At 45.1% G+C, this 24467-nt stretch overlaps 1 protein-coding gene across 2 annotated transcripts in view; it reads left to right on the top strand.

The window, feature by feature from the left end:
• The window catches only part of PRKCQ (protein kinase C theta), a 217588-nt gene that overhangs the window by 33624 nt on the left and 159497 nt on the right, over window positions 1-24467 (top strand). The window contains exons 1-2 of one of the 2 annotated variants that reach the window (XM_030321045.1): window positions 20857-20879; window positions 21590-21716. In XM_030321045.1, coding sequence (XP_030176905.1) covers window positions 21599-21716 — 118 coding nt within the window. In that variant the 5' untranslated portion in view covers window positions 20857-20879; window positions 21590-21598. Of the gene's footprint in view, window positions 1-20856; window positions 20880-21589; window positions 21717-24467 lie in introns of those variants that run through there. The other variant, XM_030321044.1, reaches the window with a different exon arrangement.

The raw sequence follows: 24467 nt of genomic DNA, 5'->3' as shown, positions 1-24467 counted from the left end.
AGAGACAGAGCGTGAGTGGGGGAGGGGCAGAGAGAGAAGGAGATACAGAATCCAAAGCAGGTTCCAGGCTCTGAGCCATCAGCACAGAGCCCGACGCAGGGCTCGAACTCACGGACTGTGAGATCATGACCTGCGCTGAAGTCGGATGCTTAACCAACTGAGCCACACAGGCGCCCTGAGAAATAGGATTTTAATAGAGCAGAAAGTTTTCTGTTTAGTTGTTAAAAAAAATAAAAGTGATAATCAGCAGAACTCAGCCCAGACTTACTAAACTTCATGCCAAACTCACCTAATTTCCATTTTCATAGGGTTCCCAGACTAGTGAAGTACTAAGCCAGCAAGGGAGCATTTTTATTTCAGTGAGAGGTTTAGCCAGAATGTCTTATAATCCTACTTCTGAATGTACAGAAATGTCGCAGCTCGTGCCAAGGAGTGACAATTCCAGGACTGGGGAGGAAGTGCTATCTCGGGGGTAAATTTCAGTGTAGGAAAGAATCTCCAACCAAATTTAAACTACATTGTACATATAATCTGTCCATTTTATATATATATATATATATAATATATATATATATATATATTATATACTTTATAATTTTTTGATGTTTATTTATATTTGAGAGATAGAGACAGCGTGTGAATGGGAGAGGGACAGAGAGAGAAGGAGACACAGAATGTGAAGCAGACTCTAGGCTCTGAGCTGTCAGCGCGGAGCTGAATGCGGGGCTCGAACCCATGAACCGCGAGATCATGACCTGCACTGAAGTCGGACACTTAACTGACTAAGCCACTCAGGAGCCCCATATATGTATATGTATACATACACATACACATACACATACACATACATATACATATGCATATATATGTATATATATAAAGGACTGTGATATATTTAAAGGACTGTGATAGCTAAATGCGTATTTGAATTGGACAAAGGGCTAGTATCCAAAATCTATAAAGAGCTCACCAAACTCCACACCCGAAAAACAAATAATCCAGTGAAGAAATGGGCAGAAAACATGAATAGACACTTCTCTAAAGAAGACATCCAGATGGCCAACAGGCACATGAAAAGATGCTCAACGTCGCTCCTCATCAGGGAAATACAAATCAAAACCACACTCAGATACCACCTCACGCCAGTCAGAGTGGCCAAAATGAACAAATCAGGAGACTATAGATGCTGGAGAGGATGTGGAGAAACGGGAACCCTCTTGCACTGTTGGTGGGAATGCAAATTGGTGCAGCCGCTCTGGAAAACAGTGTGGAGGCTCCTCAAAAAATTAAAAATAGACCTACCCTATGACCCAGCAGTAGCACTGCTAGGAATTTACCCAAGGGATACAGGAGTGCTGATGCATAGGGGCACTTGTACCCCAAAGTTTCTAGCAGAACTCTCAACAATAGCCAAATTATGGAAAGAGCCTAAATGTCCATCAACTGATGAACGGATAAAGAAACTGTGGTTTATATACACAATGGAATACTATGTGGCAATGAGAAAGAATGAAATCTGGCCCTTTGTAGCAACGTGGATGGAACTGGAGAGAGTGATGCTAAGTGAAATAAGCCATACAGAGAGAGACAGATACCATATGGTTTCACTCTTATGTGGATCCTGAGAAACTTAACAGGAACCCATGGGGGAGGGGAAGGAAAAAAGTTAGAGTGGGAGCGATCCAAAGCATAAGAGACTCTTCAAAACTGAGAACAAACTGAGGGTTGATGGGAGGTGGGAGGGAGGGGAGGGTGGGTGATGGGTATTGAGGAGGGCACCTGTTGGGATGAGCACTGGGTGTTGTATGGAAACCAATTTGACAATAAATTTCATATATTTAAAAAAAATAAAATTAAGTAAATGCATATTTGAGGGTTCACAGTCTTCTCTGGAAAGAACTTTGAGGCAATTTGTGATTCAGAGTGCTGAACTTGAGCGAGTGTCCCCAAGGTCAGGGTATATAACTTTGGACAAAGTCCTCCAAGCTCTAACGTGTTACTGTCATTCACCAACGAGTCCTGGAATCCTGGGAAAACAAAGTATTAGGATCAACAGAAGGGAAAACCGGAGGCTGTAATTATCAAATGCACCAATATTTCTCCCCTCGTGCGAAGAACTATAACTTGATGCCCCGCCATGTCACTTTCGATTATTAAAAGTAAATTAAAAGCACTTCCTTTACGAGGTGTTTGGAAACCGTTCAGTTACAAGGTGACAGGCAGCCTAGAATCGGAAGTAGGAGGTTGGGTCTGACTCCAGCTCAGACTTCCCTCCGAGCAGTGAGCAGCGGTGAGGAAACTGCTCAGTCAGACGTGCGTCACCTCGGTGTCAGCGATGTGGCATCACAGCCAAGCAAGGAAATTCTCAGTTTGAGTGCTGCCTGGGTTCTCTGAAACAGAGGCAGCCCCTGGGGAGGAGTCCTGGCTGTAGAGGGCCATTCCCCATGCCCTTTGAACCCAGTCATGCCAACGGTAGTTTTGAAACCGAGGATTTAACATTTCCCAAAGAAACAGCTTCTGTAAGATGCTTCTGGTCTCTCTGTGACGAGGTCATTTCTGTCAGAATGCCATCTTAATCAGAATCTAGCTCGCTTTCCTAGCTTACTGCAGGCCCAGCAAGGAAAGAACCACAGTGGTGTAGACAGGTTGGGCAGGACTTGCAGACTGATGTCCTGGCTGCCCCCGAAGCCAGCTGTCCCTGGGCCCCAGAGGTGGACACCAGAATAGGCACAGTAGACGTCCTCCCTAGACAAGCTGCTCTTGCTTCTGAGTCTAAGCAGCTCAGCCAGATGAGGGGCATTTCGGCCGGGAACTGAAGGCAGATGGCGGGGGACACTGGCCGGAGCCACGGTCCCGTTCTCACTGCTCTTGGAGGTGACGTGCACAGTCCTCCTGGGGAGAGGGCGTGCCGGGGAGCCAATCTCCCTCCTTCCTCTCTGCCTTCCTATTTGCACGAAGACCAGATGTTCTGTTTGTGCAACTTTTATGCCATGCCGTCAGCAGGGAGGAAGCACAGGACTGCGGAAGCCCCACAGGAAAGCGCGTGGGGCGAGTGGCACCAGGGTAGCGCACCCAGTAAAGGGCAGTCCTGATCTGCTTCCCTGACCGATGTTGCAAAGACAGGATGTGTGGCTTCATTACTGGGATCCACTGAGGCCAAGGTGCCTCCTGACGGCCCAAGAGAAGCGTTAGATGAATAATACCTTGTAATCACCCCTGTGTCTGCAGCAGCAAAGATCAGCCACGGAGGACTCAGGGGGAACCCAGAGGTCTGACAAAGATGTCAATGTAACGCAGTCAGATGGAGTTAGAAATAATTACCTCCAGGGCAGCGCTGAGCTTACAGGAGATCGAACGACCGTGTGTGCTGTCCTAAAAGCGCTCCACCGCGATCAGCTGTGCGACTGTGGACAAATGTGCTCACCTCTCTGAGCCTGTTTCCCTCTGTGTGACACAGGGATGAGAATACCAACTGGACTGTGTCACGAGACGTCAGCACTCAAATGGAGGAAACGTCTGCGAAATCGTTTTGAGTAAATGGCAGGTTCTGTTTTCCCTTTCCCATTCATTTCCTTAAGGGGTGGACTGAAGCAGAGATTAATGCAACAGCTTACTGCTTTTCCATTCTTTTTAGAACAAAACGAAATGGTGGTTTTAAAAACAAACGAAAGGGAAACGGAAACCCCCACTGCCGAGAGCTGTTCACGAATGTCCCTGGTGAAGGGCCCCGGAATACTCAGCCCCTCCCTTCTCTGCACCTGCTGACCCAGGCTCCTGCACCCCACGTACCTCAGGACCTGCCTCTCTGTCCCGTAAACATAGTCAGGCAGTGGCAGCTTGATCAGTGCTCACTCCACTCTGAGCCCCCGGGATGGGAGATGTTGAGAATTAGGGGCGGGGGTATTTTCAAGATGTTGTAGGGGTTGGTTGTGTGTTTCAAGGAGGAAAGGGCCGTGGCCCGGAGCTCAGACTTGTGTTTCTTGCAGCCCAAGAGCGTGACACTACTAAGTATGCAATGTGCTGCTTTCTGCCCTGTCTCCCAGACAGAGGAAGACTCCCCAGGCAAATCTGAATTTCAAATGTTTAAACCTCAGGAAAATACCTGCACCCAGGAGATGGTTCGGTTCACTTTGTGCCGTCAGCTCTGGGACGGGAACAGGACGTCGATGCCAGATGCCCCGTTTGGTTGCCATTGTCACATCCTCTTTCTTTTCTCGTGAGCGGGACGGGGAGGACTGGCTGGTCAGCCTGAAGGTGGGGAAGAGGAAGAAGCAGAGAGGGAGGAGAAGGACTTTGTAGAGTATAATAATAAAATTCTCTTTTGTGATCAGGACAGTTCTCTGTCGTTCAGCCAAGGCTTGCAGCTATATTCTTGTTTCTTACTGAAGTCTTGCGAGGTGAGGTATTCCTTAGTCTGTATGCTTGGCTGCTGTCACAGAGGCTCCAAATTAACAGCGGTCTAAGCTTGATGGTTGACTTCTCCCCGACCTGAGAATCCAGGCCCCAGCGATCAAGGGCATTGCCAAGGTGAATCAACGCCACCCCTTGTGTATTCTAGCCAGGGGCAGGGGAATCGAAGGGGATGGATGTGGGGGCAGCTCTCAGTCTCTGTGCTACTTGCAAGGTCTGTGCCATCGGCTGCCCTGCCCTTCAGATACCCTCTTTTGGAGACCACCAGTGGCATATGTTCCCTGTCTTTTTTTTTTTTATGTTTATTTTTAACAGAGACAGAATGTGAGTTGGGGGAGGGGCAGAGAGACAGGGAGACACAGAATCCGAAGCGGGCTCCAGGCCCCGAGCTGTCAGCACAGAGCCCGACGCGGGGCTCAAACCCACGAACAGCGAGATCATGACCTGAGCCGAAGTCGGATGCTTAACTGACCGAGCCACCCAGGCGCCCCAGCACATGGTCCCCTTCTTGACCTCATCCTCCTTCTCCTCCTGGCTCACCTCCCCTGCTCCCCTCTCCACTGCCCCGTCTCCAGTCCCACCCCCAGCTGCAGTCATCTTTTCCCGCTCCACCCCTGCTCTCCATGCTCAGCATCACCTGCCTGGCCCGTCTCCCCCCACTCCTGCCTCTCTCCCCAGAGTCCTTCCCCAGGCCCTTCTTCTCTCCACCCTCGGGCCGTGGGGGCCCCTCAGGTGTCCTGGAGCTGGGCAAGGGCCGGATCCCACTGCTCAGTAAAAACAAAGAGGAGTCTCTGATTGGACTGCCCCAGCTGTCTTAGTGTGTGTTCATAAAACCCCAAATGGGAGGTCGGGACACAGTTCCTGGTAAATCTGTTCTAAATCCATCATAGGTGGTTTCATGGCACCATTTTGTGCTTCAGGAAACGTGCACATGTGGATTCAGCGTCACGGGTAACGTTTCGGTGGGAAAAAGTATACTGTGTGATCTGAACAAGCTACTTGTTCATGGACTTGTGGGCCACTGCTCTCTGCTAAATTAGGAATCCCTATGAGAAGAATTGGAGTGGTCTTGAAGTCAAGAGCTATGGCTTTGTTGTCTAAGCGCTGCCCCAAGACACCTCCTGTAGAGGACACCCCCAGTCAGCTGGTACTAAATGAAAGAAAGACTTGTTCAGTAGCCAGATGTTATCAGGGCCACCAGGGATCTGAATGGGTGCCAGGTGATACCCGGGGCCAGGCCCACAGAGGCCTTGCCATGGAAAGAGACTAGATACGAAATCAGAGGAGGTAGGCCCCATCACTTACAAGCTCTGCAAACCTGAAGAAAGCCCTAACTTCCGCAGGCGTCCGCCTCTCTCCTCTCTGTAATGGGAACCATCCATCCTGCTTTACATAATGGTTAGGAGGGAAAAATTGAGTCACTATGTGCAGCATTTTTCCCTTTTTGCTAATACAAGATCACTTTCAAAAATCAGAATGGTAAACTCTTCACAAGTAACTATTTAAAATGACCTAAAACCCAGTCCACCCAGCGATGGCATTTTGGTTTAAATCTTTCCCGCCAAGATTTATGCATGTGACTGTAGAGCTCTTTAAATGAGCTCCTTTTTTATATACACACCCACACGTCATGGTTAGTACATCCCTTCTTCAGCTTCACTATATCCTGTAAGTATCTTTATTTTAGGGAATAATGATCTACTGGTTATAAAATATTCCACTGTAGTCGTTTGCCATCATTTTTTTCAACAATATCTTATTTTTGGACGTTGAGGTTGTTGCCAGTTAGGCCATTGTTAAGCGATGCCTGACTGGGCATTCTTGTATGTAGACCTTCAAATACTTATCTTAAAGTCATTTAATACACGTTTTCTTCCATAAAGATTGTACAGGTTCCTTATCCAGGCCATTATGGCCAGATCTGTTTCCGAATTTATACTCTCTAAAAGTAATAAAGTTATACACTGTATATTACAAAATATTCCCAATAAACTGCATGTTGTGGGGGAGGACACTAACAGTTAATGTTCAGCATAATAAATAGACCATAAATAGCCCATATCAGGTTTTGCTACTACATTAGTTTGCACTACAGAATTTTTTTTTTCTATGTTCAGAGCACTTTGGATTTTGGAATGGCAGAGAGGGGATTATGAAGCTGGCTAATTTACATTTCTTTTTATTTCTAGTGAAATTGAACTTTTTATGTATCTTATTGGCCCTTTATAACATTTGTTCTGTAAAATGCCTGTTCTCGATCTTCACCAATTGTTTTATTAGGCAAATAAGATTTCACTATTAGGTGTGTCCCCTTTTATTGATGTTTAATAGCTTTTCACATATTTATCAAATATTTTGCCACATACTTTACAACTATACCTCCCATTTTGTTGTTTTTCTTATACTTTGTTAATGTTTAACACACACACGGTATAGAAATGTATTCCTTTATGGACCCTGTCTCCACAGACAAGGTATGATATTTGATAAGTCTTCCCTGATTACAAAAGATTACATAATTATAATCTACATATCTAGTACTTCTGGTTGTGTAGAAGTTTTATTTCTACGTTAATATCATCAATCTATCTGAATTTTATTTTGATGTTAGCTTTAATGTAGGTTTTAGCCAATGGCTACCACCCCATTTATTAAGCAATCCTAACTTTCCCCACTGACATCACCTGCCGTCTTCACTGCACACAAAACTTTCATTAATATTTGGCTCGTTTCAGGACATTCCATTTTGTTCTGACAATCTGTCCAACTATTCTGCCAGTGCCAGATGATGTCTATTATCACATCTTTATTTTTTTTAATGTTTGTTTATTTTGAGAGATAGCATGAGCAGGGGAGGGGCAGAGAGAGAGGGAGAGAGAGAATCCCAAGTAGGCTCCGCACTGTCAATGCAGAGCCCGACGCAGGGGTCAAACTCACCAACTGCGAGATCATGACCTGAGCCCAAAGCGGATGCTTAACCGACTGAGCCACCCAGTTGCCCCCATTTTAATATCTATTAGGTCTGGGGAGGAAGGAAGAATGAATAGGCTGAGCACAGGATCGTTAGGACAGTGAAACTATTTCGTGTGATACTATAATGATGGGATACCTTATCATTATACTTTTGACCAAACCCAATGAATGCCCAACACCAAGAATGACCCCTAAACTAAACTATGGACTCTGAGTGATAATGCTGTCAGTGTGGGTTTGTGGACTGTAATTGGTATGCCATCTGGGGGGGGGGGTGTTAATAGTGGGGGAGAATTGGGGGAGGGGACAGGAAGGGTGTGGGGAATCTCTGTACCTTCTGCTGAAGTTTGCTATAAATTTAAAACTGCTCTAAGAAATGAAGTCTATAAAAAAAAAAAAAAACAACCCCAAACCTAAACATTGCTTCTGAAATTGTAGAGCTTACATTCAAGGGGGGAGGGGGGGGGCGTTATACAAAAAGATAAATAGAAAATTAGAGTAGATTGCAATTTAGCGAGTATCGTGATACAAATGGGTGCCATAGACCAGCGCTGCTCAAACTCTGTGATGAAGAGCCAGTTTTGAAAAACAAAAGCAAGTTCCAGTATCTATCAAGACTAGCAACATGTTCATTACCTTCATTTTTGCAAAGCTATTTGTAAGCTGTCAGATGCTCGATGCATATTAGTTATTTGCCACTAATCCATAATGGATTCCTTGTTAAAATGAAGATCCTTCTTCCCTCCACCTTCCCTCCATTGTTCTCCTCTGGAGAACAATGAAATTGCCGTTACGCAATGCAGTGCTGTCCTTTCAGAGATTGTTGTCTCATATGAAGATGCTGAAGTACATTTCACACAATGGCTCTGATCACACAATAATCTTAAGAGCTCGCTAAAAATTTACTAAGGGAAGTCAAAGCTTGGCATTTGCAAGAGATATATCCCATAATCGAATAGTTCTTTTTTCTCTTTGCCATTGTTTTTTCTTCAGAGAAGCAAGGGTATTAATCTCTTCACATTTCATGTGTGGATGAGGGATACAGAAGACCCCTTTGGGGGGTGCAGAATGAGCAGTCCGCCAGATTCATTCACTCACCGAGTGCCTGGCTCAGTGAGTATATGAGGTTGTTGGGGCTGGTCAAAATTCACTAGAGTGCCTATATCACAAATAAACCTGAGCGGGTGAAAGGGTCTCACATCTGGTGGGTTAAATTGTCTTTCTGTGTGAGCAGTACTAATACTTTGTGCAAATAAATGAAGAAGGATCTAGGTGGACCTGGGGCGTGGTAACACTCCTTCCACTAATTAGACAGTAACTTTGATCTCTTGCCTTAATTTCTCTGAACTTTAATCCCCTTATCTGGTATGAGAGCAGACAGACCATTTGATCACTAAGTGCCCTTTCAGCTCTCAGGAAAATGAACAGATCAGCGAATTTGTTCACTGGTTTATTCATTCCTAATTGATTTATCCACTTACTTATTCAAAAGACACTTCTTGCGAGCGTGTTATAGGTCCGTTACAATGCTACTTGTGGTCCCCAAATGGGAAGGCGGAAGGCAGTGGAGAGATATGTTGCCCCACGCCTACGCACTCCCTTCTTTCTGTGGGGCTGGAATCGCTGACCTTGGGGGAGCGATGAGAGATGGTGAGAGATGGAGGAGGGAAATCCTCTTGGCTTCACCACATTTAGTGCGTTTGGTTAGACCAAGGCTCCTGAACCCCAGCACTGTGCATGCATTTGTTGGGGGGGCGGGGCTGCCCTGCACATTGTAGGTTGTTTGGCGGTATCTCTGGCCTCAACTCACCTGATGTGAGTCGTACCCTCTCCCCGACGTTGGTGACCACCGAAGATGTCTCCAGACATTGCCAGCTGTCCCCTGGAGGCAGATTGCCCTGGTTGAGAACCAGTTATATAGAACCATCTAGGTGCCCAGATCCTGGGCAAGTGAGATGAAAAGGACCCAGGCCCAGCCTTACGGAGTTTACGTGAGTACACCCTTCCTCAGACTTCAGTGTGCACCTCCTAAGTGGAACCCTCGGTTTGCTGAGCTCTGCCCACGGAGCTTCTAACTCAAGCGGGTCTGGGTGGGGCTGCAGGGTTTGCATTTCTAGAGTTCCCTCATTGGCGCCCATGCTCCTGGTCCTCAGGACCACCCTTGAGAACCTCTGAGCCAGTGCGTTCCTATCTTGCCCGGTAGGTGTGTGTCCACTGCAGTTATGGCTAACACTACAAATGTACTCTACTCACACAGTAAAACTAGTGTTCCCTGAGAGTCAGAGTGGTCTGTGGCTTTTAGAACGGGAAAATAGGGAAGAGTCGGTTAAGCGTCCGACTCTTGATCTCAGCTCAGGTCATGATCTCACGGTTCATGAGTTCGAGCCCCACGTTGGGCTCAGTGCTGAGAGTGTGGAGTCTGCTTGGGATTCTCTCTCTCTGCCCCTCCCCTACTCTGTCTCTCTCAAAAATAAATAAACTTAAAAAATTAAAAAGTCAAACAAAATGAAAAAATAGACCCTATGTGGGCTATAAACCCACAATCAATTTGACATGTGTCAAGAAGAAAACCAAGTAGAGGATCTCATAAGCTCGAACAGTGACAAACGGTGGTCGATTTTATAAATTAATTTTGACTTGGCTCCGAGTGAGCAGATAAATAGGTCAGTTATTGAGCTAGTGGAGGAACCTAATCATTTTGCTGTTCCCATGAATTCTCAGCTCTAACTACAAACGTGCTTTGACAACCCACTCATTCCTAAGTTGGGGACATTTCTCTGTGCAACAAGATGTGGGCGACTCCCTTAGATCCACACGCACACATCCACCCAAGATCATCTGACCCCACTCTGCCTCTTTCTTCTCCTTCTCGTGGTCCCCATCCCCGGTCCACCCCATCCCCTTCTCTGGGAAACTCCTCATGTGATGGGCAGTAATGCAAAGCAGCATTGCCTGTTGTTGGAGGGTTCCCTGTATGTTTATTCTGTGCAGAACTCTTAGTTCGTCTGTGGACTGCACGTTGCCATTTCCGCTTGCTGTGGTCATACTACCAGATACTGTATTTTCTTTGAAAAGTGTCACACACCCTGAGGAGGAAGTGGGGTGTGGTATCAGAGCAGCCCTGGGAGGGCAGGGGTGTTTTGCTACTGGTGCTCCCAGGAGTGGGAGCCTATGTTGCCATTTCTTGTCTTCTGAGTCTCTAACGCAAAGCCCATGTTAACTGGCCACATCACTTTATTAACAGGATAGAAGGGCAAGCAGGTGGAGTCCCGGCTCTCAAAACCTCCTTCTTGGATCCAGAACAATGCTTTGTACAGAGCAGGCAGGTTTAGCAAACGCTTACTGAGTAATGATAAAACACAAAATGGTGTATGTCGCTTCGTTACTTAGCCAGTAGTTTAGGTGTAGGACATAGTCCGTTGAACAAGTCACCGTCACTGGCAGCTAATTTTCATCAGGGAGACTTTATCAGGATCCCTTGGGAACGTCCCATGTGATTCCACCAAACACTATCGCAAGCATTTCCCATAAATCCACTCATGTAATCCCCGTAACAACTCTATGAAGTACATCTATTATTTTCCCCATGTTACAGATACGGAAACAGAGGCACAAAGAGGTTCAGTCATTTGTTGAAGATGGTGCAGTTGGAAAAGCTGGCTTTCATGCCATGGCAGTGTCATTTGCCCATCCGTGTGTCTCCATCCTCTGTGTCCACTGGCACGTAAAGGCCAGAGGAAGACGGACTGTGTGTCCAAGAATTTCACACTCACCTTCTCAGTCAAGGTGCCCATTGACCCGAGTGCCCTGGGCCCTGGCTCCGATTTGGCACCCCAAGTTGAGGTGGTGTACTTTTCCTCACTGAGCACCTACCTGGCAGGAAGCCCTCTTACTCTAGTGCCTTAGGAAGATTACAAAGTATCCCGTGTCTCTTTAGACCTAGTGGTTGCCAGGAAGGGACAGTCACAGAAACAATTGTCTCCGCGCTCCCCCCCAACTTGATTGAGAGGTAACTGACCATCTAAAATCGGATATATTTAAGGTATACAACTTGGTGATTTGAGGTACCTGTACATTGTGAAATATGACCACTGTCAAGCTAATTAACATACCCGTCACTTCATATAGTTACTTTGCGTGTGTGTGTGAGTGTGTGCGTGTGTGGGGGGTGTGTGTGTGCTGAAGACTGTCTTTTAAGAGTAAATCTTGACACAGGGACAGAGCCACAAATTCAGTGTGCCTCCTATATGAGGCAGCATCTTTAGACTCAGTGATTACCTAACTGTGGCTAGAAAATCCTGCCAAGGAGACCAAGTCCCTCCCAACGTTACGTGAAGCAGTCAGCTAGCTTTGTTCTAGACCCCGGCCCTGGAATTCCTCACTCATCCCAATCTGCCATCTCTGACAGTGTGAATGAAGGGAGATTCAAGGAGATGGGAGAGCACACACTGGTGACATCCTGGGGAAGTTACTCAGATCTGCAGCGTTGACCTCATTTCTGGATGTGAGCTTACGTTGTTCCAAGGAACTTCAACTCCAATTATATTACCTGTTTTTTTTTTCACAGCTATGGGGTAGAAAGATCCTTCAACCGCAGGTACTGACAAGGAGAAGCGTCCGATTGGTACCTAAGATAATTAAGCAAGTAGGGCAGCATGGAGGCCTGCTGAGAGAGCCCATGTGGGTGGTTGTAATCGTCCTTCCTAATTAGAGGCTGGGAGAACAGATGGAGACCATTCTATGGGGAAATCTCCATGCTCTCACTTCCTTCCTGACCTAACCTTAAAAGGCATTTTCTAACAAGAAATAATGTGCTAGTTTGGGTGGAGGTGCTTAGCAACCAAGGCTGAAATCCAGACTCTGCTATGTGCTAGCTCTGTGACCTTCAGCAAGCTACTCACCCACTGAAGCCTCAGTTTCTTAGCCATAGAATGGAGTTGATTATACCCACCTTGTAGACTTGTTGAGAAAACTGAATAATATGAGCTATCATATATACACTATGGACTCTTCACATACATGTGAATTGTAGGGGGAGCCAATAAATACCTCCACTAGGCTGTGCTGTGTTTGGAACAAATGGAGAGAGCGATCAGAAGTCAGGGAAATGCAAAAAAAAAAAAAAAAAAAAAAGTCAACCTGAGGCTGGATTTGGTGGATATGGGCTAAAATATTCAAGCGATAGGTTGGTCTTTGTTCATGGTGTCAGAGGCCACGCTGGACAATGGCCAGTCTTCCAGGACTGAGGCAGATGGGTCCCACCCTGCTTATGGCAGAGAAGAGTGGAGAAACATGTTCTATGAAAGTCCACAGATTCCCCCCAAGGGAGAGAAGAGGCTGGGCTGGGCAGGTGCCATTTACTTGTCTAAAACTTACCCATCGGATAAACCACTCCTCTTTCTGTGGGGAGCAGGGAAGGGTTTCTGAATGAAGCAGTGTGTAAGTGAGGTCCTCGAAAAAATGAGAAGAATTAGGGGATGGCAGTTTTTTAAGGGGGGGGAGAAGACACAGCATTCCAAACAGAGGGACTAGTTTACATAGCCACCAAGATGGATGGTTGCGATGTACCCAGCAAACAGAGAAGTCAGGATACGACTAAGAGGCATGCTGTGGGGACTGGGAGGTGGTGGCAAGGGGGCAGTGGGAGCCAACATGTAGAGGCTCTGAAATAATGGGTTAAGAAGCCACGATTTAATTCAGCAGGGACTGGGACAGTTTTCTTGAGTATCGGTATAATTTGATCAGAGCTAAGCTTTAGTGGACAATGTTCATGTCACACATTAAAATTAGTGTCAGGGGGCACCTGGGTGGCTCAGTCAGTTAAGCATCCGACTTCAGCTCAGGTCATGATCTCATGGTTTATGGGTTCAAGTCCCGCGTCGGGCTCTGTGCTGACAGCTCAGAGCCTGGAGCCTCTTTTGAATTCTGTGTCTCCCTCTATCTCGCTGCTTCTCCCCCATTCATGCTCGCTTGCTCTCTCTCACTCACTCTCAAAACTAAATAAACATAAAAAAATTTTAAATACTAAGAAAATTAAAAAAAAATAAAATTAGTGTCAGAATATGCACAATGACATCCCAGGTGGCTCATTTTCTATATTTCGATCTTTGTTTTGTTTCTACATTATTTTTTGGTTATATTAGTTATATTCTGCTGGGGATGTCACAATAGAATACCACAGATGGGGGGGGGGAGCTGTCATGTTTCTGGTGGCTGGACATCCAAGAGTGCGGTGTCCTCAAACTTGGTGTCTGACGAGAGCTCTCTTCACCTTCCCACTGTGTCTACACCATGAAGAGAAAGAAATCTCTGGTGTCTCTTCTTCTTCCTATAAGGACACTATCCTATCGGATTAGGGTCCTGCCCTCACAATCTCATTTAACCTTAGTTAAATTAATTAGGGTCTCAACATGTGAATTTGTGGGGGACACAGTTCAGTCGCTAGCACTTGAAGGAGGGGGTGTCTTGTTAATGTTTTTAGGTAGGCGGGCAGTACCAGCTCTGTTAACAAATCCCCTTCCTGACCATTTCTAACAGCTGGTGGAATGTTAGGCTTACATTCTTTGGTCTTTGCAGCTGATGCTCTAGGGATTATTTTAAAATATTATCTTCAGGTCATGCTTCTTATTCTAATTCACTTTTGAGACCACATGTGTGGCCAAGAGGCTAATATTTATTTTTTCTTCCTTTTTTAAAAAAATGTTTATACATTTTTTGAGAGAGAGAGAGAGTGTGTGAGCAGGGGAGCGGCAGAGAGAGAGGGGACAGGAGATTCGAAGCGGGCTCTGAGCTGACAGCAGTGAGCCAGATGGAGAGCTTGACCTCACAAACCATGAGATCATGACCTGAGTTGAAGTCGGACGCTCAATCGACTGAACCACTCAGATGCCCCACGAGGCTAATATGTAATCTGACTCTTTTTATTATATTGTACTACTTTGTAGAAGTCTTAGTACCAGGGTAGAATGCTTTTCGTTTGATGGTTCTCTTATTACCACCTTTCTTCTCTGCCCATTTCCAGGCAAGTAATTCTTAATTTGTAGGTTATTTTCTACAGCGATCACTTTTACCCGAGAAACTTTTCTATCTGTAAAGAGATGTAAAAGCTACAGATGCCACTTCATTTGCCGACATCTGCCTGATGTTTAATTCCCCAAACTTGGGCTTAGGTGACCCACTTGGAAACTATTGAGTGCTTTTTGTCCTATTCCTGGGTTGACTACAGATTCGGTTGTGTTCTCTCTTCTACATGTTTGAGGTTTTGCTGTTTCTGTGAGACTCTCCCTCTGTCACCGAGATACCTCCTGCTAGGTTATAACAATACAGATGCTGTCCACACTTTTGTTTTTAAATAAAGAAGTGTAGGGGCACCTGACTGGCTTGGTCAATTGAACATCTGACTTCGGCTCAGGTCACGATCTCACAGTTCATGGGTTCGAGCCCCACGTCAGACTCTGTGCTAACAGCTGGGAGCCTGGAGCCTGCTTCACATTCTGTGTCTCCCTCTCTCTCTCTGCCCCTCCCCTGCTCGAGCTCTGTCTCTCTCCCCACCCCACCAAAAATTAAAAACATTAAAAACATTTACATAAAGATATGTATGCTCATTCCTATTTCACATGCTGCAAAGAAAGAGAAGTCTTATTTTTTGGTTGTTTTTTTTTTGTTTTTTTTTTTTTTTTGCTGATGAGAGTATATAGAACTTCTGTTGCTTTCTATTTCTGTGGAACTTCTCCTCCTCAGCTTTTGTTATGTGGTGGCAATCCTTAACATCACTGTGAAAGCATTTGGCAGGTTTGAGTTGTGGTAGGTGAGTCAGTGTGGGTAAGTAGGTGAGTCAGCACCCAGGGAGTCCGGAATTCTCAGTTCAGCACTTGAGGTCTGTGACCTTAACCATGCCGCTGAGCAATGATATTGTCCATCTGCTGGCTTCGAAGCTACCTGCTAAAGACAGATGAGATCATGCTTAAAGGGGAAAACATTGAGTCATAAGAGTAAAGATTCTCTGCAAATTTAAAGTACATATTATGAGATTTCGCAGCTGAGATAGCAAAAGCACAGAAGATTGGATAGGCATCCTGACTGTCCATCATGATAAGTGCTCGCGTCGGGATGACTCTATCACAGGGTAATAAGTGCTCTAGGAGAGATACATGTGGGTTTTTATGGGAGTTCGGTGGCAGAGTGCAGAGGGAGGCCATATAATTCAGCCAAGATGTGCTTCTAACAGACGGTCTCTACTTTTCTTCCTGCCCATTTTTGGTACAAACTAATAAAGTCAGTAGAGTCCCTTGGAAAATATATCAGAGTTGCAATAATAATCATAACAGCTAACATTTTTGAGTTTACTCTGCGCCAGCGCCGTCATAAGCGCCTCCGTGCATTTGCCCATTCCGTCCGTGTAGCCCTTTGAAATGAGTGATGGTATTATTACCCTTTCCAAATGAGAAGACAGGCTTAGGGACACTAAATAACTCCTGCAGTTGAGTCCACAATGGCTTCGGGTCTTTGTAACAATGCCTGGGATATGCCTCTTGTATCGACTTCCTCTAATACTGCCTGCTGCTTGATTGGACCACACCATACCCTTGCAGGTTAAAATATATACATATAAGCATGAAGATTAAGAGATTATATAAAGCATTGCTTTTGAAAATCAAGTTCCTTAGCAAAAATGCATTGAGCATCTACTACTTATCAGACAGAGGGATCAGCCCTGGAGGTGCGTGAATGACTAAGACTTGGTCCCTGCTCTCAGAGCCCGCAGTCTGCTTATTTGGGAAGACCAGTGTGACCCAATATATCTAATAAAGTGTTAAAGGGAAATCTGGCAATGTGAGCACCAGGTCTCCTCCCCAGTCCCACGAAGCTGACTGGAATGTCCAAAGGAATGTGGCAATAGAGAAAACCCTTTATCACAACTTGGGTCTCGTAGTAGGGCACCCACATGCACTGACTCTGGAGGGGTCTTGCTAGATGAAACCAGAAGGACTTCTATGGTTTGAGTGACAAACATGGTACCTCAAAGATGAAGCAGGAGAAATCCTGGTGGGGCTCTGCTGTGCCCCCCAAATTTGGAGGCTCAAGAGAAAGAGCATGGGAGCAACGGCATCTACCCCACTGGGAAATGGGAAATGACAGAGCCACGGCAAATAAACATGGCAGGCGCTGTCTGAAAGCCATGCCCCAGGAGCTGGGGGGGGGGGGGGGGGAGCAGGGAGCCTGGAGGACTGAATGGATTCCACCAAGAAGTGACAGAGGGAGGAGGGAGGATGATGGAGGCGGAGGGAAGAAAGGCTTCAAAGAGGAGGTAGGGACTGAGCAGGAGCTTGAAAGATGAAGGAAGTAGGGATGGGGTGCAGAGGGAGGATGGAACGAAATAGGAAAGCATTCCAGGGAGAGGGAACGGTATTGCTACAAGCCCAGAGCCGTGCAACAGCTTGACACGTTGGACAAATGGCAGTAGCTCCGCATGGTCCTAACTAAGCTCCTTCGGGCTGCAGCGTGGAGATCTGACTGGGAGAGACAGGTGTCGGGACTGGGTAGGGCAACAGGTAAGTTGTGGTGACTTGGAGTCACGCTGAGGCAAGTGGGGCGGGAAGGGGAAGGAAGGGGCAAGGCAAACCAGCTCTGGTCCAGGAGGGGAAAGGTGACATCCGAGTGCTGGGCAGAGCGCCACGGTACCCGTCACCGAGCTGGTGAAATAGACGGGGCCCATTTGAAAGGCAGGACCCTGAGTTCTGCTTGGACCCGGCAGGTTGAGGGTCTGACGACAAAAATCTTGCATGTTAATTTCATCCTTGAATGCTTATTACATACCATCTTGGTGCTCCCATGCACACACACACGTGTGCGAGCCTTCAACAGGATTGCGGAAATTTACATTCACAACAGCATTGTTTACAAGGGTGCGATTTGTGTTGCCCTTGCCAGTGTTAGGTAAGAGCATTTCAAAAATATTTGCTAGTTGCAGTGGCTTAAAAAAAATGCTATTGTGTCGTGTTTTATATTTAAATAGTTTAACTCTTTTTATTGTTAGAGTTTTGTGAAGAGTTGAATATTAATAGATCCCCAAGGAATATGCATTATCAAATTCCAATATTATCTTTTCTCAGTTATTTGCTCCAAAAGGCAAAAACTTTCAAGAGAGCTTCAATAGCAGAGTAAAAGCCATTTGTTTTTTTTAAGGCTCTGACATTTTCCCTCTAATAAATCGAAGCTACTCATGATTACTTTAGATTTTAATTCAATGTTTTGTTGTATGAATTCTTAGTTTCCTGATGTATATTCTTTTGTCCATACCGGTGTGCATTTTATCTATATCACCTCTGAATTTATAGTCCATGCCTTGAAATGCCAATAGCATATTTTTTAATTTTGGTCTTGAAATGGTCACGTGGTAGAATTGACAGCTGTTCTTGCTATATAATTCTGTGAATTTAAATCTAGATTTCTGTGACCATCACCGTGACCAGGCTATACTACAGGGTCACCTCCCCACGCCCAAAGCTTACTCATGCTCTATCTTTATAACCCCCTGTCCTCTGTCCAAACCACTGCTAACCACTGTTGTCTCCATACGGTTTTGTCTTTTCAAGAATGTCCTGTAAATGCAATTATATAGTATCTTGTTTTATTTTGCATTTCTTAGTGTGTGTGTGTGTGTGTGTGTGTGTGTGTGTGTGTGTATATATATATATATTTTTTTTTTTTAATGCTTACCTATTTTTGAGAGAGAGAAAGAGACAGCATGAGCAGGGGAGGGGCAGAGAGAGAAGGAGACACAGTATCCGAAGCAGGTTCCAGGCTCCAAGCTGTCAGCACAGAGCCTGATGCAGGGCTCGAACTCATGAACCCCAAGATCACGACCTGTGCCGAAGTGGGATCACCGACGGAGCCACCCAGGCACCCCCATTTTGCATTTCTTAAAGCGCTCACAGGCTGAACATCTTCCCACATAACTAATTGAAACTATGTTTGTTTGTTTTTTTAATATTTGGTATAGTTTGTGTTATTGCCACTTAATTCCTTGGGTCATAGGTGGTTTTTATTTTGTTTGGCTTTTTCAAATTTGTGTATGCTTATTATAAAGAATGACAGTTATTGTCTGTTGTAGTTACTCTAGATATTTTCTTTGACTTTGTTTTATTATTGTCTTCAAATGTGTAAGACTTACAAATAGTAATACCACTTGATCTAGTCATATTGAAAACACTAGTGATCTACACTGATGCAGTATTCCTAATTTAAAAAAATTATAAAAAGGTGCTTATTACGGCATTATTTCTATTATGAAAAAACATGTGTCTAAACATTTAACTACAAGACTTTAGTAAAACAGGTCATTAGAAGATGGTGCAAGAAGTTAAAGGATGTTTACAAAGATAACATACTACCTTGGACAATTTTTATGGCAAAATGTTAAATTAAAGCATTGGGTTTTTTTTAATGTTTATTTTTGAGAGGGGGGAAGGGACAGAGTGAGAGGGAGACACAGAATCCGAAGCAGTCTCCAGGCTCCGAGCTGTCAGCACAGAGCCCGACGCGGGGCTCGAACCCACAGACTGTGAATCGTGACCTGAGCCGAAGTCGGACGCTCAACCGACTGAGCCCCCCAGGCGCCCCTGGCAAGATGTGAAATTAAAAAGCCAAATATAATCCCGTAAACACAGTATGAGCAAAGCATGTAAAACAAAACCACAAAACCTGTTCATTAAAAAAAGACGAAAGAAAATACATCAAAAGAGTAGTAGCGACTTGCTTCCGCTGTGGAACTATGAGAAGATTTTTTACGATTTGTGTATTTATTTTTCATAATGATCACATTTCACATTGAAGCTACAGGAGGGGAAAAACTCTGAGTAGCTCAGGAATGAAATGCTGCCTTTTACCTTAAAAAAATGCACCCCTAAGGGTGCCTGGGTGGCTCTGTCGGTTGAGCATCTGACTTCCGCTCAGGTCACGATCTCACAGTTTGTGAGTTCAAGCCCCATATCAGGCTCTGTACTGACAGCTCAGAGCCGGGAGCCTGCTTCGGATTCTGTGTCTCCCTCTCTCTCTGCCCCTGCCCTGCTCACACACTGTCTCTGTCTCTCAAAAGGTGAATAAACATTAAAAAAAATATTAAAAAACAAACCACGCACCCCTGAGCAAACATGTTAGGTTCAGCACACAGATGCCCGTTCTGTCTTCTAGATGTGAAAATGTCAGGTCCTGTCCCTGTGACTAGACCTTTAAAAAGTGAGGCAGTGGCCTGGCCAGCAAACAGATGCATGCCTGGGGTAAAATGCCAAGATGCTCATGGGTGAGGGGCTAGGGCTAGCAAATCTGGGTGGCTGGTGGGCTAGGAAATCAGCTAAGCAGGGCGTGCTGGAGGAGAAGGGGGTTCCGCTATGATTCCCTCCCCTACTGCATCCGGAAACCCTCATCACCCTAGAGGTTTCTGTCTGCTCCCCGGACAGACTTTTCCAGGTGCATGTTGAGTTGCTGCTGTGAATTCTGAGCCCAGCCTGGAAATAGCAAAGTGACACATCCGTCACTAAAGGTCACAGTGGTTGTAACTCAGGCTTTATGAGTCAGTGATCCCTCCAGACTCAGAATTAATTACTTAACTTTACTCATGTTGAGGAAATCTTCAGAGGGTCCACGTATGGTAAACACTTGTAAATGAGGACACTCTTGGCGATCTTTCCTATTAGTGCAGAAAAGTATAGATTTGTCCAGAAGACCTACGTGACCCAGGAAAGGGGCTGTTGTCAAGGAAGTTTTCTCCAGAGAGCTGTCAGTCATTAGCCTGGCTCCCGTCCAAGAATACTAACCTCGGAGGCTGTCAGAGGGTGAAGGGGGCCCCTGAAGACACATCTAGAAGTCATCTGGTGACCGTTTCAACAGTGTGACTTATATGGAATGTATTTCAGAGACTAAGGACACCTGAAAAATATGATGATTTTACAACCGTGTCCTTTAGTTAAACCCTGCTAAATTGTGGGCGATTGAGACTTTCTTAGAATCCATGAAGTTCACAGCAGTTGTCAAGAGCCCCTAATCTCTCTCTGTAGGTTCAGAAAACACTCAAAGACCACCCAGCACTTCAGAGAACCAGCAGTCTTGAATGGCCCTGCCAGATTTGGGATTATGCCATTGCCGCTCACATGTGGGGTCCTATCATTCTGAGGACTTGTCTTTCTTTCTACAAAGGTAGAAAGGACAGCTAATGCTTCATTGTTCTTATCTTTGGCTTACTTAAGAGACTGAGGAGAGAACAGTTCAAGAAGAGAGAAGAAGCAAAGACGTAACTTTTCCACTGAATACCAGATGGTAGTTTCAGATTAATGGGACCTCATGGAAAAGTAGGTAAAAGAAAGAAAAGTGGGGGCAAGGGGTGGTTACTTGAGGTAAGTGTCCAAACAAGGACATGAAGGAATAGCAGACGAAGAACCAGACTAGAATCCTGGAATTTGTTCGCCAACATTATGATGGCTTTCCCCTCATATCCCTAGGTATGCATAATTATTGGTAATTTGGCTTTTGTCATTTATCCTTAGATGATAAGGCATTCTTTTATGGTGGGCAATGATTTGGGATTTTTTTAAGTGCTTTGGAATGTTCAAAGGCTTATTTTATATGGAGGTATATACATGTGCATATATGTACATATACACACGCATATATGACCGCGAAGAAAGTAGACCTTTTTGAAATGTCTGAAGTAAATAGAGTTCAGCTGCTAAATGCTCAGAGCCAAGTGCATCACACACATAAATAGCCCACGTAAGAATTTTGTGGTGTCATATTTTTGTGACTAAAATAGACTCACCCTTTCTAAACTCATTTTCTTATTATTGTGGGTTGTTTCTTGGGTACCTGCTTGCTTAACAGAAGAAATAAAATGTTGGAAATTTTTCTTGCCTGTTTTTGCAACTATTAAGTGTAACCCCTTTAAATTAGGAGTGGAATTATAGTTCTAACTGACAAGGTTGAGTAATGCAGACGTCGGGAAGCCTCTTTCCTTGGCTAGTCAGTCTGGGGTTTGGGGTGAGCCCAATAATGTCCTTTGCAGAAGGGGAAGTAAAAGTATTTGCTTAAATGGATCCTTGAGCCATTTGAGCCTCTGAGCTGTCAGTGATAAAGCGCTGGTTAAGTGGGAATGGGACACCCAAAATAACATATTTTACAGCCCCCAACAGCATATGTCTTTGTCACTTTGCAGGGAGCAACCATGTCACCGTTTCTTCGCATTGGTTTGTCCAACTTCGACTGTGGGTCCTGCCAGCCATGTCAGGGAGAGGCTGTTAACCCTTACTGTGCTGTGCTGGTCAAAGAATATGTTGAATCAGGTAAGCTTGAGTGGGTATTCGGGGTGGGGGAGGAGGAAAGTCCTTGTGTGAACTAGGAAGCAAGTCCTTCCAGAAACGTCAGAGTCATCTGGTTCAACCTAATTTTACAGTTCAGGAAACTGATGGCCAGCCAAGCCAAGTACTTCCTCAAGGGCGTATGAGATTAGTGACCGACTCAGGGGGAGACCCAGGTCTCCTCCCTCGTAGTCCATTTCACTGCGCCATTTTCTCACATACGCGAAAGGAACAAAGAAAAGGAGAAATGGGTTGAAGACGTGATGTGAGGACTTAATGGGGGTGATAAAATCTACTGGTGCGCTCAAGTCGAACATGGCACCTGCACTGCTAACCCTGGTTATTTCCAGTGAATACAGATAGATTAAGTCTGCACAATCTTACAATGAACTCTAAAGATGGTTATTGAGGGGAGCCATCCCGGGTGGCTCACACAGAACGTATTTATGGAGTGCCTAGTGTCCAGTGGGCAGAAAAATGCCTTTCCTTTAGAGCTTCTACTCTAGCAGAGGGAGAGAGGTATGGAACAAACTAGAATATAAGGAATAATGATGAGGAGTGCTGGGCAGAAAACCGAAGCAGGGCGAAGTGGGGGGAGAGAGACTTGGGGACAGAGAAGTGTGTGTTATTTCCTATGGGGTGGTACTGAAAAGGCGTCTCAGGGAGTGGCGTTTGTGGATGCAGGAGGAACCCGATTCGGCAGCTGAGAACCTCCAATGAGCTGTTTCCAGCTCAAAATCGTGGGTTTCCAAATCCCACCAGGCTGGCCCTTCCCTCCCTTAGAGACCTCCCTTCGTGACGGACTCCACCCTTGCAGCCACGGGGAATGTGCACCAAGCTGAGGAGAAGGTCCAAATCATCCTGATTTCCCTTCTGCCCGGATTCCTCTCCTGTTTAGTTGCAAGTGAGAATGGCACTTGCTCCGGATCTAAAACCTTTCAAATGTCACAGAAACCTTTGAAGTGTAGAATGTCTGAGTTTCTCAAAGCCGCTTTCCACTTAATGGGTCTCCGGGAGCTCGTTCTCTCTAAGCACGGGCCTCACTGACATTTGCCTCCTGAGAGCCTCTTTTTCATCTCTTCTTTTGGCCTTGCCTTTGAACGTGGTCGGATCGGCCATGGGGATCAAGAGACCTTGTCAGAAAAGACGACGACTTCGTTTTTTCCAAAAGGTTAGCCTGTGGCATCTGGAGAGTTTGGTTTTTGATTTTGTCTTTGGTTTTGTTCTGACGAGAAATCACTCTGCCCGTCACAATTCAAATATTATTTTTGTACAATTTATGGGGTTTGGGTTTTTTAGATTTTTTCATTTGAGTATCGTTGACGCTCAAATGTCTTACTAGTTTCAGGTGTTCAGTGTAGTGATTCGACAAATCTGTACCTTCTGCTATGCTCACCACCAGGGTAACTGCCATCTGTCGGCCTAGGACACTATTACAGTACCACTGACTATACTCCCCGTGCTGTACCTTTTATCCTCGTGACTTATTCCAGAAATGGAAGCCTAGACTTCCCTTTCTCCTTTACCCATTTTGCCCATCCCCCTCCCCACTCCACCCCTCTAGAAACCATCGGTGCTCCCTATTTATAGGCCTGATTCTGCTTTTTGTTTATATATTCATTTGGTTTTTTTAAAAAAATATTCCACATATGAGTAAAATTGTATAGTATTTCTCTTTCTCTCTAGAGCCTACCACCCTCTAGATTGTCTATGTTGTTACAAACGGCACGAGCTCATCCTTTTTATGGCTGTGTAATATTCCATTGCACGTAGATCTTCCTTATCCATTCATCTATTGGTGGACTCTTAGGTCATTTCCGTATCTTGGCTATTATATAAATAATGCTGCATTAGTAAACATAGGGGTGCATGTATCTTTTCAAACTGGTGGTTTTGTTCTCTTTGGGTAAATACCCGGCAGTGGAAATACTGGATCATATGATAATTCTGTTTTTAAGCTTTGAGAGCCCTCCATACTGTTTTCCATAGTGCCTGCACCAATTTTTAAAACCCTGTCAATCTTGAGGGTGTTAGGCTGCATTTTCCATAATGAGTCAACAGGGCAGAGTGTTGTCATTCTGGGAGCCTTTGAAAATGATAAAAACGTACCATAAATAGAGAGGATCCTGAGCTCTGGTCCTCTTTTTGGGTGCTTACAAACCTAGTGAGAGAGCATGAGAAGCGCCATTGTGCACGTATCTCTGTCCCATGCAGGGCATGGAGAATGGTTGCAGCTGAGGAGTTCTGAGAAAGAAGGGCTTCCAGTCCGTGGAAGCAAAATGTTACTCCGGTCGTTATAGAATTGCCATTGGCATTTTTCAAAAGTCCCATCTGCGGTTAAATTTTTTTTTAAGCAAGCCAAAAAAATCTTCCCCTTCCTCTTCCACCCTCACCGTTGTCAGAGTTTATCCCTTTCATAGCCAGGTTTATCTAGAATTAGAAGTTTCCACTTATTCAAGTGCTTGTATACTTCCCAAATCATTTAGCAAATGCTAGGCGTGTGTCCCGCTTTGGCATTGTGCGTGAGAGAGAAGGGGCTATCGGGAGTCAGAACTGCTTTGTTTCCGTGCTTAGATGGATTTTTCCCTTTTGCTTTACCAACATGACTGCATTTAAGTCTGCCACGTAGTGTGCTGTTTATCACAAGAAACCGAGGTTCAGATACAGCTGCAGTTTGCTGCTTTTGAAATGATTAAAGTATAAATACTGTAGAAAATCCAGTGGGGATGAAAGCTA

Source organism: Lynx canadensis, chromosome B4 (assembly GCF_007474595.2).
Source record: "Lynx canadensis isolate LIC74 chromosome B4, mLynCan4.pri.v2, whole genome shotgun sequence".
In the NCBI taxonomy this organism is placed as follows: domain Eukaryota; kingdom Metazoa; phylum Chordata; class Mammalia; order Carnivora; family Felidae; genus Lynx; species Lynx canadensis.
This window is presented reverse-complemented; position numbering and strand designations above follow the sequence as displayed.